The sequence below is a fragment of the Electrona antarctica genome (genome assembly GCF_951216825.1).
Source record: "Electrona antarctica genome assembly, chromosome: 12".
Taxonomy (NCBI): domain Eukaryota; kingdom Metazoa; phylum Chordata; class Actinopteri; order Myctophiformes; family Myctophidae; genus Electrona; species Electrona antarctica.
The window spans coordinates 51,815,771-51,831,804 of NC_136793.1; the positions used below are offsets into that span (position 1 = coordinate 51,815,771).

Below are 16,034 nucleotides of genomic sequence, written 5' to 3' on the forward strand. Positions count from 1 at the left end.
TGCCAGTGCCAAACTTCTCTGAACCCGACTATTATTGAGTCAGCGCCAGTTTCATATGTAGGCCTATCTGTATGTATGCTAATGTGCTATTGCAAATTAATGTACAGTACAATAAGGAACAGAGGTTTGTCTGCAGACAGTATTGCATTACATAGCTTTTGATTGATTGATTGACAATTTGTATGAACAGTTTGTAAAGCACAGTTCAATACAAGGTCTGCTAAGAGGATTGAAATACCCAGAAATGCACTAAGACTTATTTACTTTGGGGTCCCCCATTTGCATGCAATTAGGCTGCAAGAATGACTTATGGTATTTGGAATTGGGAGAGTGCTCACTCAGCTTGAAACATAATGACACAGCCTTTAGAATATAGCTCTTATAGTAAACAGTATGTTTAGCATAATAGTCAAGCAAAGTTATATGAAACAATGATAGCATATGACCCTTCTGGTTGAGCTAAATGGGGCTGCATAAATTAATACACACAAAATATCACCATCAAAAGTATATTAACATAAATAGGCTATAGGCTTAACACATGGAAATACTTGGTGAAATATTTACATCCATCTATGCTGTTTTTGCATTCTCCTCTCCCTTCCCATTGATCTTTTCTCTTCGTATTACTGGGTGTGGTTCTGTACCCACTGGCAGAACCTCTGTGAATAGGCAGGGGGGCTGACAGTGGAGAAAGCTCTGCCAGGAAAGCGAGACCTTTTCCACAGATTCTCAAGCCTTTTTCTCTGTCCATAAACTGTGAAAATGTCTATGATGCCAACAAAGTAACGGTGCTGAGGCCCGTCCAAGACGTGAATTGCGTTTTCAAAATTTGGCAGCAGGCGACAGTGCTTGTTATGGAATTCTTGCAATTCCATTTCAGTGCTGGTCCCAGTTGCCTGGCAGTTGATCTCTTGGAGGGGGGTTGCATCACCAGTAGTCTCTCCTCGTGCGTGCTGGCGTTGGTCTGACCCACAGTCTGTAGTATCTGGTGGCCGCTGCCCTGAGTTTTCATCCAGTAAACTTAAAGGAATGGTGCAGGGAGCATGTGCCTCAGTGGGACTGTCACGCAGGTGTCCATAGAAAAGAACCAGGGGGTGAGACAACAATATAAGCACAATTAATAGAAGGTGACATATTTTATATATCATTTTATATTTGATGATCTCTTTCTATTTTACTTGTACAAAATTGAATTTGTCTACCTTCTAATGTTCAGTTTCATATATTTTTCCTTTATGCAAATATTATCTGCCATCAAGAGGTTCATGTGTAACTAAAACAACAATTTGGGTGCAGTCCAGTGTTGTTGTTGGCAGCAATTTTATTTTAGTTTTAGTCAGTCTTTTGAATAGTTTTCCTTTAGTTTTAGTCACATTTTAGTCACCAGGAATGTCTAAGTGTTAGTGTAGTTTTAGTCGACTAAATATCATACGATTTTTGTTGACTAAATCTATGGCTGATTTAGTCGACTAAAATGTATTTTGGCGGGCCTTGATGCCGTCGTGATGACTGATTTTACACTTGCTGAAATATGTATGCTATTTTCAGCATGCAACCAAGTGTAAAATGACTTATATTGGATCTCTTGTCCACTAGTCCCTTCCTAACATTTTAGTCTAGTTTTTATTTGTTGACAAAATCGTCAATATATTTAGTCTTAGTTTTAGTCGTCATAGCTTAGTTTTCATTTAGTCAGTGAAAAAAGGTAGTCGACGAACATTTTTTGTCATAGTTTTAGTCGACGAAATCAACACTGCAACCTACTCTGCTTCTCAGCAGAGTATTGGCAGAGTATTGGCGTCAACTGCAATTTATTTAAAGATGTCCCATCAGAATTAGAATATAGGACAGAGTCATTATTCTTTACCATGGATAAACTGGATAAACATTTTGAAAACTAAAATACATGACAGAACAACTATGCCATGTTTAGGATATATGTTTACACTAAAACCTACTTTGTAGTGCAAACAGTGTTGTTTGCAAGGGAGTGTCTCCCTTCCAGCTCGTCTCGGTGCAGAGGCTGATTGGCCAACAGGAGACTGTAATCCAGCACGTTGAGCCCACGGAGAAAAGTGGTGTCAATTTTCACCTGGTTTACAAACCAGGATTTCTGGTGACCTGGCAACACAGACATTTAAAATAAACCTCCCGAAACAGTAAAATCCACTGTTCAGAATCATTTATAGATTTTTAACTCTGAGAGTGCACACATAATTATCAGTACACTCTCAATAGGTATACATACACTCTCAAGAGTTAAATTAAGAGTTAATTTTGAGTTGCTTAACTGTACAGCCACGCACAGCTCCAACGTCGTGATCAAATATTATGTGGACGGTGATGGGCCTGATCGAAAATGATGACGAGATGGCCTACAGAGCTGAGGTTGGAACACTGACACAGTGGTGCCAGGAGCACAGCCTGACTCTCAGCGTCAGTAACACAAAGGAGCTGATTGTGGATTTTAGGAGGCCAGAGAGAGAGCACGCACCTATTTACCATTTATCAATGGTGTTGCTGCGGGGGCACCCGGTGGCCTAGTGGTCCAGACTCCAGGCGCATGCCACATACAGCTATAGGCTCTGGCCTGACAGCGTGTCGCGTGTTCGAGTCCCGCTCATGACGACCCTTGCTGCGTGTGTCCCCCCCCCCTCTCTCCCTCCCTCTTGTCAATCTTCACTTGAAACCATCAATAAAGGCAGAAAAGCCAAAAACTAATCTTTTAAAAAGAAATGGTGTTGTTGTGGAGCAGGTCTGTGACTTCAAATTCCTTGGGATACACATCTCAAGGAACCTAAAGTGGTCCACACACACCACAAATGTGGTGAAAAAGGCCCAATGACAACCTCCGCATCCTCAGAGACAAGTGGCACCACTGCCTGGTTCGGGAACTGCACCGCTGCGGAACGCAAATCACTGCAGAGAGTGGTGCGAACAGCGCAGCAAATCGTGAGAGGGGAGCTTCCTCTCCTCCAGGAAATACACGGGACATTCACCACCCCAGCCATAGCCTGTTCGAACCGCTGCCGCACCCACGGCCAGGCAAACATTACAAGAGCATCGGGAGCAGTACCAACAGACTATTGAACCGTTTCTATTTGTCAGCAATTAGATTGCTGAACAAGAGTTAAGTCTGGTGACACGTACTGCACAGACTGAACTGAAATGTAGTTCAGCACTCCATTTTATATTTATACACGTACAGTCATGACTTATTTATTATTTATTAGTCACAACATTGTATCGTGCAGTCATATATTATGAACTTTATGCCTCTCCTCTTTTAACTGCAATGGTGAGCCTGCACAACTAAAGAATTTCACTCGTACTTGCAATGCGATATGTGACAATAAAGATTGATTCCGATTCTGGATTTTACTGTGGAAATGATTGGATCACTTAATAACTTATTTAACATCACATGACACCAAATGTATACACGTTTTATTTTCAGTGAGTGACGTGGTCATATATGCGAATTAACGCAAAGCACTGTATAATTTAGTATTTTGCTATAACGCAGGGAGGGTGTGTGTGTGTGTGTGTGTGTGTGTGCGCGCGTGCGTGCGTGCGTGCAACAGACTACAAGGCTCTTACCCAATGTGATGTGCTCTCCTTCAAAGTTATTATCCTTCAGCACCTTTATAATATGGTTTCCCTTGGCAGGATCAGTCCATCTGCCCACCTCACAGCCCTTAATGTCATATCTGAATAATCAACAGCATGTTCACCATTAAGATAACTTTGTTTTTTTTGTTTTTTTTAAGTGTTTTAAAAGGTGTTTTATAAAGATATGGATATTAGTCCAGTATATAAAAGAGAGGGGGAAAAGAAAACAGGAGGGGCGATAAGACATAGGCCTACCTAATATTGATCCTCTCATCAGGGTAAAACACACTCTGCATCACAATGAAGTACTTCTATAACAGATTGAAACAGAGAGGGTGACATAGAAACTTAAGCAATGCTCATTCATATGCATGTATTTGTTGGTGTGTACAGATCCAAATGCTGTACCTTTATTTCGTTTGGAATAACAATCCTATGGACACCTGGAATGTAAAAAATATGTTTTGAGTCATCTCCATATAAACCCATTTTGAACATCCCCAACATTTGGTAGGATTCGTTTGACTCTTACCTAGGAACTTCACTATTAGAGAATGGGGGTATTTCTCCAAGTGGTCCATATATGCCTGCAGGTTAGACAGAAGGAACTGCACCTCCCGCTTGCTCTGTGTCTTTAAGAAGAACCTCTTATTATTCCTAGAACCAGGGATACAGAATTGAGAGCATAATATGAATTCTGTGTTCGGTAGACGGTAGTCAGCAGTGTGGACGTTTCTTTGAAAGCATAATTTGCAAGCTACAAATTACTTAAACTGGAACAAATAGAATAAAATGACAGCAAAAGTGCCCTCAGGAAAAGTGCCCTTGGCAAAGCAGTAGAAAACTACTAAGGCAGAGTGTGTATAGTTTGCTTTCGGCTTGCATAGCCCACAAGTGAAAATGTAGGTTTTGTCTGTGGCACTAGTCATGCATTTATTTTAACCCCTAACCCCCATGTTATACTTTGTTGTACTGTACGATGGTGTCACGCGGCAAAAATATCCGATCTACAAGCTCACGGCACGTTGTAGATAGGCTATAGATGTAGCTAAAAAAATTATGAAAAAAGAAAAGAAAGTCTCTGCCTGTATTTGGCACTCTCAAAATAGTGAAGCCAGGTTGACCAAATATGTGACCGGGTCTGGCAAATAGGCCCTCATCTCGACCAGAGTAATTTTTCAGTTTGTTACAGATTATTAAAGTACAGAATGTAAGCTTTCATATGATGTATCATTCAATGAAATTGGAAAATATTTGAAGGAGATATGACCATTTTAAAATGATTGTGCCGTTTTACCCAAAGCTGAGAAAATCCCATTTGAATGTTCACAACATTTCAACACCTAGAGCTGGCTAGCCTACTTTGACTTATAAATGTATACATTTCATTTGCCCAAATCAATAATCTGTTGGAATGAAAACCTTCTTCAACATTCAAACTGTTAATATGAAGAAAAAAAACGAAAATCACAAAAAGAAATCAAGTTTATTTTAGATTTTCGGCCTTTTCATTATAGGCGAGATGAGGACCATTTTGCTAGACCTGGTCACATATATGGTGATTCTTCTTGGGCTGAGATTCAGGAGGTTTATCCACAATGACTGTGTGGTGGTGGTGGTGGCAGATGACGGTGGTCAGTAGTATAGGCCTATCAAGAGTGGCATGGTCTTGGGCATGCCTTCACAGCTAACCTCACGTCCCCAGGCTCATATACAGTAACCTCGTTTCTATTACGATTTTTAGCCAGTGCCAACCGGTCTAGAGCCCCCTACTATAAAACTATATCCTGTAATATATCTGTACATACACACACATGCATGCACACAGACCCATAGACCAGGTCAGGGGCCTTGCAGTTAGTGTCCACCCTGAGATTGGGGGTTCGGGGTTCAATTCCCAGCTGAGTCATTTCAAAATGGCACCCAATTCCCTGCTTGGCTCTTAGTATCAGGCCGTTAGATTGGAGGTAAGTCCCTGCGACATACTGACGTACTGTACATACTGTACTGACATACTGTACATACTGACATACTGTACTGACATACTGGACATACTAACATACTGTACTGACGTCATGTCCAGGGAGGGTAGGCTTCGTCTGTGGCGCTAGTCGTGCATTTATTCGTGCCCCCGCCTGATTGGCCTACCGACACTGCAGGTCTTTGGTCCGTGGTTAGCAGACTTTCCTCCGAGGTGGATAGTCTGGTGACACCGACGCGAGGTTACTCTGTGGTGGGAAATAAATATTGCTCTGTGTTTGGCATTGCCTTGGGGGGTAATTGCGACCAAAGGTCGCAGTTAGCTATGGAATCGTGCAATCCCCGTCAGTGTGTCACACCCCAGGTGAGAGCACGTGACATCATCAGGGATGGAGCACGTGAGAGCACGTGACATCATCAGGGATGGAGATCCCTGATGTAATCAATATTGGCCAGCAACTCTACATCTGACCTCAAATCTCAAACCCTTAGAACTCCTTATATGAAGCTGACCTGTTCTGACGTTCCATATGTTGATCCTTCCCCATCCATCCTTCCTCTTCAATTTTTCCCTTTTGACTGATACCCGTCCATTCAAACTCTAGACGGGCCTGCCCCAAAGTTATTAGTGCAGCCGTGCCCGGCAGCCGGCGAATACTAGAGTTCTTAACAGGCCCGAAAATTAAGATCTTATCCCCCATGCCAAAGCGCCAGCACTTGCCCAGCAGTCTGCTGTCACCCATGCAGATATGTTGATCTGACCCCCCATTCCATACTTTAGCGGCAAAATAACGAGTTGTTTGGACAAATAGTGGCGGCAGTGGGTTTCGAACCTAGGAGGTCTGGATTCATAGTCTAATGAGCATTATACTAGCGAGTTGGCTGGCAGGATTGGTTTCCCAGCTGTAGTAGAAGGTGAGAATGCTTCGCCCCGCGGGCCCCCTACTACTACTTATTCTAGTAGTAGCGGGGCCAATCAGAGACTGGCGGGCGGGTCTTTACGCAACCCTATCGGTGCTGCGAATGACGCACCTTAGTCAAGACCATAGGGCGACTGTGGCTCAGGAGGTAGAGCAGGTCGTCCAATGATCCATGGGTCGGCGGTTCGAATCCCGGCTCCTCCTGTCTACATGTCGAAGTGTCCTTGGGCAAGACACTGAACCCCAAATTGCTCCCGATGTGCTGGTTGGTACCTTGCATGGCTTCCGTCGCCATCGGTGTATGAATGTGTGTGTGAATGGGTGAATGTAATGCACAATCTATGTAAAGCGCCTTGGATAAAGGTGCAATATAAATGCACCATTTACCATAACATGTCAGCTAGTAGTCAGATGCCAATCAGTAAGAGCGGGCCTCAAATGTGGACCATCAGAGAGGACCGAAGGAGATTAACTTTGTATTTTTTTAAAGAGAGATGTCGTCCGACAGCTTTTCAGCTGCTGCGTCAGAGAAGGAACAGGCAGACATGCTGAAGCAGCCTGTGATAAAGTTACACAGAATAGGTATGTGCATGTTTCCATGTCACATGAAACTTTTATTTCAACTTCAACAGAAAGCAGATGTTTAGAAATGTTGTCGGTACTTGGTTAAATAGCCTGGTGTGTATGTGCGTGCGTACAAATAGTATGTTTAGTAAGTAAATAGTCAGATGATTATAAACCTATATATATATATGTATAATGTATAATGTATAATGTCCCCCACCAGACTGTAATAGGCATTCTCTACTTTAATGCGAGTTGCCATTATCCCCATCAACAAGGGATCAACCGACCTCTGCACCTGATTCTTTCTCGTTTTCCAAATGGCCAACTAACTTAAAGGAGCATTCAGTGATTTGGGTGATTTGGAAAACCCCCCAGTCTGCCCCGGTATCAAGATGTGCACATGCACGCACTACAGTGGGGGGACACGCAACAGGCCAACAGCACGCACACCAAGGCCCGCCCCCGCTCGATCATGATTGGAGGAAGGCCCCTCTCTATCCTGATTGGATGAAGGCTGGGCCACCTATAGCCAAAAACGAAACCTACGGTTTTTTGACCGTGCAGTCATCAGGCAGGCCAGCAATGTTCCAACGGCCTATCTGTGCCTGGCAGTTGCTGCTACCATCCTAAATATAGACCATTTATCAGTTGGTAATAATACAACACAGCTTGCATTTTATTTTAAAAGATTTTATTCCTATTTTTTTCCTCTCTCCTCATTCCCCATCCCAGATATCTTTCCTGCCCAACTCAAACATATCTACAGCCGAAATAGTCATCTCAACCAACACCAGAGAATTCATACAGGAGAGAAGCCCTACCAATGTGACCAGTGTGGGACTAGGTTCAGCCAGAACATTAATCTCAACCAACACCAGATAATTCATACAGGCTTGAAGCCCTACGCCTGTGACCATTGTGGGACTAGGTTCAGCCAGAACATTAATCTCAAACAACACCAGAGAATTCATACAGGAGAGAAGCCCTACCACTGTGACCAGTGTGGGACTAGGTTCAGCATGAAAAGTACTCTCAACCGTCACCAGATAATTCATACAGGCTTGAAGCCCTACCAATGTAACCAGTGTGGCACTATAGGTTCAGCATGAAAGAATATCTGAAATGTCACCAGAAAATTCATACAGGAGAGAAGCCCTACCACTGTGACCACTGTGGGACTAGATTCAGCTAGATCAGTCATCTGAAAAAGCACCAGAGAATTCATACAGGAGAGAAGCCCTACCTACACCTGCGAGCAATGTGGGAGAAGCTTCAGCCAGAGCCATACTCTCAAAAATCCCCAGAGAATTCATACAGGAGTGAAGCCCTACCACTGTGACCAGTGTTGGACTAGGTTCAGGCATAGTGGCCGGTCATCTCAAACAACACCAGAGAACTCATACAGGACTCTCTGAAGACATTATGTAGTCAGAGAGCAGGTAATACTGGTGTAGCTGATCTACAAGCTCCCTCGTGACACCTTGTGAGCTTGCACATCAGCTATTTGCACTGGTTAAAACAACATTCTGACTATACAGTAAAGGTTTGCACACTGGTGCGTTTTTTTGCGAAAGCGGAGGAAAAAATGGCGCACCCGACATTCACTCGGATATTCGGGTCAGAAGACTCAGCAGTGTGCAAGTTCCATGCATGTATTAAATATGGCCTATTTTAGCCATGGTACATTATTTATATTTGATTGGGTTATTGGTTAATAAAGCCTAAAAGAAAAGCAGAAATGTAATTCGTATTACATTTCAATGGTACAAAAAAACATTTTAGTCGACTGAATCAACTATAGATTTAATCTCAACTCAAAGTTAAAAGTCAAAGTTTAGGTTTAAGTTACGTCTAGGTTTAGGGTTAGATAGGTTAAGGTTAGGTCTAGGCTCAGTTAGTGAGTTTAAGGTTTGGTTTAAGGCTTTAAGCTCAGTTTAGTGATGTTAAGGTTAGGTCAAACGTCTCCCTTGTGCCTGCGTCATGCACTGCATTTATATTTGACCTGCTTTTATAGACCCATGTATTTAAAGATTCGTGATCCCCCCCAAAAAAGAAATCACTCCCGTGTGAACTGAGTGGTGCAAGGTCTTATATAGTCTGATCAGCTATGTCAGTGACGTCACATACTAACCATAGCAACCATGCTCGTTCTTTTGGTACGAACAAACACGGGTACAAAGCCAGTTGTTGGAGTGGTTTGCACCACTCAAAAATACACAGGGAAGACATATTTGAATATTATAACCACACGGGGGTCAATATTAGAGTAATGTTAACTCCATAGACACATACAAAACAGAAAAAGTACAACAATCACAGCACTCCATCTTTAATGTACAGACACACTACACTACACACTTTTTCCCCTTTTTTGAGTGGTGTAAACCACTCCTACAACTGGCTTTGTTAGTTTACGTGTCTGTCTGTCTGTTTGTCTGTCTGTCTGTTCGTATCAAAAAATGAGCATGGTTGCTATGGTCACCCAGTTCACACGGGTGTGATTTCATTACGTCAGACATTACGTCAGACCACAGCTGATCAGTCTATATAAGACCTTACACCACTCAGTTCACACGGGTGTGATTTTTTTTAAGCACATATGAGTCCAGGTCTTGTACCTGTAATATATTTACTTATTAACAGGGGGGAGAAATGTCATAATGTTAGTCAGTGTGTCTCTAAATGTATTTGTCTGTACAGTATGTGTCCCAGAGGCTATACTCACGTGACAAAGAAGTCTGCCTTGCTCTTTGAGTTGCTGACAAACTGAAGATAATTCCCATTTGACAGGGAGTGCTGGTATTCCTCTTCTGTCAACCCAAGGGATGATCTCAGATGGGCAAACACTGGCCCTGCAAATGTCTGCATCTCAAAATCCTGCACACATAAAATCCAGTCAAATTATTATTTCTTTAAGATTCTTATTTTTTTATTCCTCTTGGAATAATGTGGGTGCATGGGTTTAAATTGCCATGTAGGACAATAAACAATGAATAATTAACATTTGAAAAGCAACTAAATATACCTTTGTGTTTATCATTTCACAGCAACTGAATTGTCCTGATGAGCATGAACTCATCTGGCTCTCATGGAATCATTTTGTAAATAATATTTGATGTATGTCTAAAAACAGCCAAACCTTCATTGTCAAAAACAAAAGAAACATTATAAAAAGTTCCTGTAATTGCTAATTTGCCAATGCCTAGATCATTTTACAGATTCAAAGTGTTGACTCACCTCATGAACTTGAGTCTCCTGTGCTTTGAAATGCTCTGCTGCAAGATCATGCTGGATAAAAATTCAAAAGTACATAGTGTAAATATATATATATATATATATAGAAAGCATTTTCCTTTCTACATTATGAACCACTACCTGATTATTACTAGAAATCTGTCAGTCCTTGTGCCTTTTATAGGCATATAGGGATCTCTGTATCTGTCAGTCGTTGTCTCTTTTATAACCTTATACAATTTTTATCCCACGATTTTGTAATCCATTTTTTCACCCAGTGTCAATTATGTAATTCTGGGCGCTACACTTCCTCTGCCAACCTGGGGGGGCAGCAGACTGACCTCATGCTCCCTTCTATGCATGAGGAGTCCAAGCTGCTTCTTTTCACCTGACAGGGGAGTTTCCCCGGCCGGACGTAGCGCGTGGAAGGAACACGTTATTCCGACAGTTCCTTTCCCCTCCATCAGGCGCCCCGGCTGGCCAGGGGAAGGTAGTTTAGAGACCAGGATTACTGCATGTTTTTGTGAGGGTACCTACCCTAGGCCCTAGGGGACTCGGGGAGAACATGCAAACTCTGTTGTCCCTTTTATGGCAATATACTGGATAGATAGGATAGGATCGATAGGTTTGGGCCTGATGCCATGATGATGACACATTGAGGTTGGACAACGCAGTTCATATTTGGGCGTAGCTGCATTGGGAAGTCCTTATATGGTTATGGCTGATCATGGTGACATGAGCTTGACATTGTGGTTCGTCCGCCTGCCCGTCCTCCCTTGAGGCAATTTGAATATAGGAAGATGTGTGGAAATATTGGGCCTTACTGCAATTAAGCGGGGAAAGCATTATATGTATATTTATTTAGCCCTTCGTTTGTAAAGGAAATGTACATATGAAATGAAAAATCACACCCGTGTGAACTGAGTGGTGCAACTCCCCTCTCCCCTCATGCCTCCCCCCCTCTCATTAGCAGGCAACAGTGCAGCACTATCTCTCTCTCTCTGTTTATGCCACTTTTGCCCCTACTGGTACTCATAGTAACATAGTCACATAGATAGGTTAACACGGACATTGCTGTTCCTTGGAGTGGTTGCACCACTCAAAAAGAAATACTTCTAAAAGAAAGGGTAGCCAGTGTTGTCAGGGGCTCACTGTTCCGGCTCACTGTTCACTGTGCCAGTCACGTATAGCCTATTGGTATTTGTATGTACATATGGTAGTGGCTCCCTCCAACTGTCATTTTGAGTTGTATGACGATTAGGAGAGATGAGGAGACGATTGAGCTATCCATGATTTTAACATGCATGGCACATCATTAGTGGATATACAGGTTTTGTAGAAATGTGTAAGGTGGCTGCAGTGTTGTCAGGGGCTGACTGTCTTTCAGCCAGGCTGGACTGGGACAAAAGATTTGACAATGGCATTTATTTGATCATTAATGGGCTCTCCCCAAATCCGCTTTAGTAATTAGAAAGGCATGTGGCATATATTGCTCTCCTAGACTAGTTTAAATTTACTGAGACACAGCCAGTCACACACGCTGCGCGTGCCCTCCTCAGCACACCATGAAGTGATTTGGCCAGGCCTTATTGTCAATAGCCATCAGGCTCGTCTACAACCAATACAACCATTTGAAGAAGTTAAGACATGATGTTATTTTTGGATTACTGACTCAGGCTTTGACTCTGGTGCACTTGCACATAGATGTACATTACAGACTACAGAACCTTAGGTACATATGATATTTTCATTCATTCACACATTCACTGTTGATATACTTAACTGTACATATTCTATTCTTGTTGAAGCATGTTGTTGACACTGTACATATATTCAATGGTGATAACTTAGGTATTCATTGGTACATTTAGAGCTGTATTTATTGACACATACACATGTACATATAGTACACATACTATATGCTAAACCATTTATTCAGAAACAGTGTACCCAATGCAGACATCTTCTGCGAGAACCTAAGCCTATAACTATTTTTTATTTTAGCCTATATTTTGGCTTGCTCCTGTATTTCACTCTCTGGCGTTGCTGCTGAGACAATAGAATTTCCCCCTGGGGAGTTAATAAAGGTTTATCTTATCTTACCGGGGCTGGGATGTCAATACTAGGCTGGAGAGCTGCGTGTAGGCCATTTTTCATCACTGAGGTGAGATGGTAAAACTCGTGTTCCAGGTTGATTTCAAAAACACCTTGTGAAAAGGTTGGCGAATGACACAGGGCTACATAAAGCAGACAGGTCCACACATACATTTTGGGTATTTTATTTACCTCCCAAAAGACAGTGCAAGACGGCGACGAATATAAAAATAAATAAGACTATGCCCTTTCTATTCACTGGTGTTGTCACCTGCAAATCCCAAGCCAAACTGAACTTCCCCATGAGGCCTCACCTGTAGCATGCCTGCCTTTCAGGTTTCAGGTTTTAAACAGGTTTATCCACCAAGCAAAATGAAACCAAGCTAATTTTCAATACATACAATGCCATGCATATTTCAGGCGTCAAGCAGATACAATAAAAATGCAAAATAACAGGAACAAACACCCCTCCTCCTCTACAGTGCTTGGCACCTTCCAATCAACAGGATTGCCAGCACAGAAGTGCAGAGGAGAGACAGATGAAGTGACCATTCCTATTACCATCACCCTATTAAATATACAGCAATGCTTAAAAACATTGAAATGAAGGGCGTTAAGACACCATGCCACACAAATGTCCATATACAAACCACAGTCACTTCTCAAGCCGCCCAGCCATGTTAATTAGTAATTGGAAAGCACCTGTGTGTGTGCGTGTGTGTGTGTGTGTGTGTGTGTGTGCGCGTGCGTGCGTGCGTGTGTTAGGCCCAAACCACACGAACAGCAGCTATCCAGCCTCTAGCTGCTGCTGATTGGCCAGGCTGTTTTGTGGCCGGGCATCAAGTCTGCCTGAGAGTTCCCAGATGGGAGCAGGAGGGGGGAACCCAGTGTACTCTCTGCTGCCCCATCTGGCGGAGTCAGGTTACACGAATGCAGCTCCTTGCAACTCAACAAAACAGTTTAAAGGACATGTTAGAGTTACACCAATGCAACTCCTTGCAACTGCCATTGGGGACATGCAACTATACTCGCAACCGTTTTGTTGCAAGGAGTTGCATGGCAAAAGTGCGTTTTGGGCTTTAGTCTATAGGGCACAGGGTGCCGTGTCGTGCCCTATAGACTAGTCTATAGGGCACGGGGTGCCGTGTCGTGCCCTATAGACTAGTCTATAGGGCACGGGGTGCCGTGTCGTGCCCTATAGACTAGTCTATAGGGCACGGGGTGCCGTGTCGTGCCCTATAGACTAGTCTATAGGGCACGGGGTGCCGTGTCGTGCCCTACAGACTAGTCTATAGGGCACGGGGTGCCCTATAGACTAGTCTATAGGGCACGGGGTGCCGTGTCGTGCCCTACAGGCATAGACTCTATCCTCGATTGCCATCTCGGATGACACCACCACCGCCTTCGTGTCCGCATTTTCCGGGCCCCGGAACCAACATTACCCCTTTTTCTTTGTCATATGTGTTATGTTGTATATGTTCATTTCAGCAACAATGCTTGACAGGATTGAACTATTAACCCAGGGGTTCTCAAACTTTTGTAAGGCCTCACTCACACTGTTGCAACATGCATACAACATTTGTCTTGTGTCTTGTCCGTGTTTAATGGCCGCCCCAATGCATTTCCAATGGAAGTCACATGGTTTGACAAAACATTTTTGTTTGATGCGGGGGAGGGGGGCACAACACGGCCATCAAACAAAAATGTTTTGTCAAACCATGTGACTTCCATTGGAAATGCATTAAACACGGACAAGACACAAGACAAATGTTGTATGCATGTTCCAACAGTGTGAGTGAGGCCTTACTCAAGGCCCACCTGGGTATGTGTCAAGATGGTATTATGTCAGACAGACACAACAGAAACCGTTGCCTAACAACACCGATGTGGCCTTGATACGCTATATTTAGGTGAGTTTGAAGTTACAATGTGTTTCTGATGTTAAACACAACATAAACCGTTGCCTAACATCACTAATTTGTGCATGTGATCCCCCTGGGGGGCCTTGATACGCCCATTTATGGGCATATTGGTCGGATCGGCAGTGTGGCGTAGGTGCGAGCCCGAATATAATTAAATGTGTTGAGTGTTCAGAGAGGATTTGGCAAATGTAACCGGTACATCAATCTCCCGCATCATTTGTCAATAAAGTACGGTATTTCCGAGATAATTATTTTAGCTAGAGATAAACGGATAAAATGGATTTGCACCTCACCATCTCTTAAAGTACTTAAAGTAGGATATTTATCTGAGATCAATACTGCTAACTTTGATTTGAATGAGCTTTTGCATCCATATCAGATCAAAATGAATTCCAGCAGTGACAAGTTTAATGACAATCGTCTGGCATGTTACCCAGAAGACCAGGGAAACGGTTTGGTTCACCTGGACGACAGCCTAACAAGCCTCCACTGGCTGCAGGACTTCTGCATTTCCAACAACGTCCCTGGGGGAAACTGCAGCAACTTCGATGACTCGAACATTAGACAACTCGGGTACCCCCAGGGCCGCCCGGGATACTCTCCGTCCAACCCAACGGCTGGAGACACAGCTGCCACTGGAGTGCCTCTAAACCATGGGAGCCCTACTACCTCCAGCAGCGATTCCACAGACAAAATGTATGGAATAAATTACGAAGAAACCGAGTACCTGCATATCCCTCTTCAACCCGGTTTTCCGGTGGAAGTTGACTACAAGACACACCCCAAAGTCAAACCGCCTCACTCCTACATCTCGCTCATCTGTATGGCCATGCAGGCCAGCAAACGGCCAAAAGTGACTGTCTCCAGTATTTATAATTGGATCACGGAAAACTTCTGTTATTACAGACATGCAGATCCCGGCTGGCGCAATTCCATTCGTCACAATCTGTCATCCAACAGTTGCTTTAACAAGTTGCCCAGGCAGAAGGATGAGCCCGGTAAAGGAGGCTTCTGGCAGATTGACCCCCAGCACGCCGACGTGTTGCAAAATCATGGCACCGTCAGGCGCAGGAGGATGTCCGCCAACTACTGCAATTGGTTGGCGGAGCTGCAAGGACACGACACCGTGGGCTACCACGTGTCCCAGAACGAATGTCCTTACCAAGGTGGCGTTGGGACAAGCACCAAAGGTGAACACCTCTCTGCCAAAAGCAGTGACAGCGAGAACGATGCCTGGAGTATGCCTCTACACCTCGGGAGCCATATTATCTCTGGCAGCGACTCCACAGGCATGCAGACACTCGCGAGTTATGGACAAACTGGACACCCACATGTGCCCCTACAGCCATGTCCACCGGTGGAGGGCCCGGCGTCCCTGGGCTCCGAGATGGAGATGGGGCTGCAGGGGAATCGCCAGCACCGTTACGTGGACCATCCTGGTGCGACCGTGGAGGGCCACATCCAAATGGGAGGCCCCCAAGTGCCCCAGCAGCAGCATTCACACCAGGATCCCTTACAACTGCAACAACAACACCACCAGCCACTGCACTATTTCGAGGAGGCATGCACGTTGTTTCCAGAACAGCCCATTAAGGAGAATCAGGTACACCCGTGGGGAGACATGAAGAAGCAGCAGGTAGTCCCCCTGATGTTAGATCAGGGCTTGGTCCTTCAGTGGAAACCAGTGGAGGCCTACCTGTAA

At 43.9% G+C, this 16,034-nt stretch overlaps 2 protein-coding genes across 4 annotated transcripts; one reads left to right on the forward strand and one right to left on the reverse strand.

Annotated features, from left to right (window-relative positions):
- Positions 1–181: 181 nt before the first annotated feature.
- Positions 182–12,855, reverse strand: LOC306934696 (phosphatidylinositol 4-phosphate 5-kinase-like protein 1). 3 transcript variants are annotated; one of them, XM_079517383.1, is made up of 10 exons: positions 12,725–12,850; positions 12,420–12,523; positions 10,320–10,370; positions 9,808–9,959; positions 4,148–4,272; positions 4,024–4,058; positions 3,871–3,926; positions 3,604–3,713; positions 1,962–2,124; positions 195–1,062 (listed from the first exon to the last, which is right to left on the reverse strand). In XM_079517383.1, the coding sequence occupies exons 2-10, from the start codon at positions 12,471–12,473 to the stop codon at positions 627–629; spliced, it is 1,182 nt and encodes a 393-aa protein (XP_079373509.1). In that variant the 5' UTR covers positions 12,474–12,523; positions 12,725–12,850; the 3' UTR covers positions 195–626. The 3 variants fall into 3 exon arrangements, with proteins under 3 accessions (XP_079373508.1, XP_079373509.1, XP_079373510.1); XM_079517382.1 differs by lacking the exon at positions 12,725–12,850 and having other exon boundaries at positions 182–1,062; positions 12,420–12,702; XM_079517384.1 differs by lacking the exon at positions 12,420–12,523 and having other exon boundaries at positions 196–1,062; positions 12,725–12,855.
- A 1,862-nt stretch (positions 12,856–14,717) lies between these two features.
- LOC306934457 (forkhead box protein J1-B-like) lies at positions 14,718–16,034 on the forward strand (the record flags this gene model as incomplete). Its single annotated transcript, XM_079517025.1, has 1 exon — positions 14,718–16,034. One exon carries the CDS (start codon positions 14,718–14,720, stop codon positions 16,032–16,034), a length of 1,317 nt encoding a protein of 438 aa, XP_079373151.1.

What these genes read in the sequence shown, in the direction of transcription:
- LOC306934696 (XM_079517382.1), bottom strand. Translation starts at nt 12,584, where the DNA reads ATGTATGTGTGGACCTGTCTGCTTTATGTAGCCCTGTGTCATTCGCCA. An exon ending in AGGAGACTCAAGTTCATGAG is followed by an intron (nt 9,960 to 10,319) that starts GTGAGTCAACAC and finishes TTATGTGTGCAG; the next exon opens with GATTTTGAGATGCAGACATT. An exon ending in TTATTCCAAACGAAATAAAG is followed by an intron (nt 3,927 to 4,023) that starts GTACAGCATTTG and finishes AATCTGTTATAG; the next exon opens with AAGTACTTCATTGTGATGCA.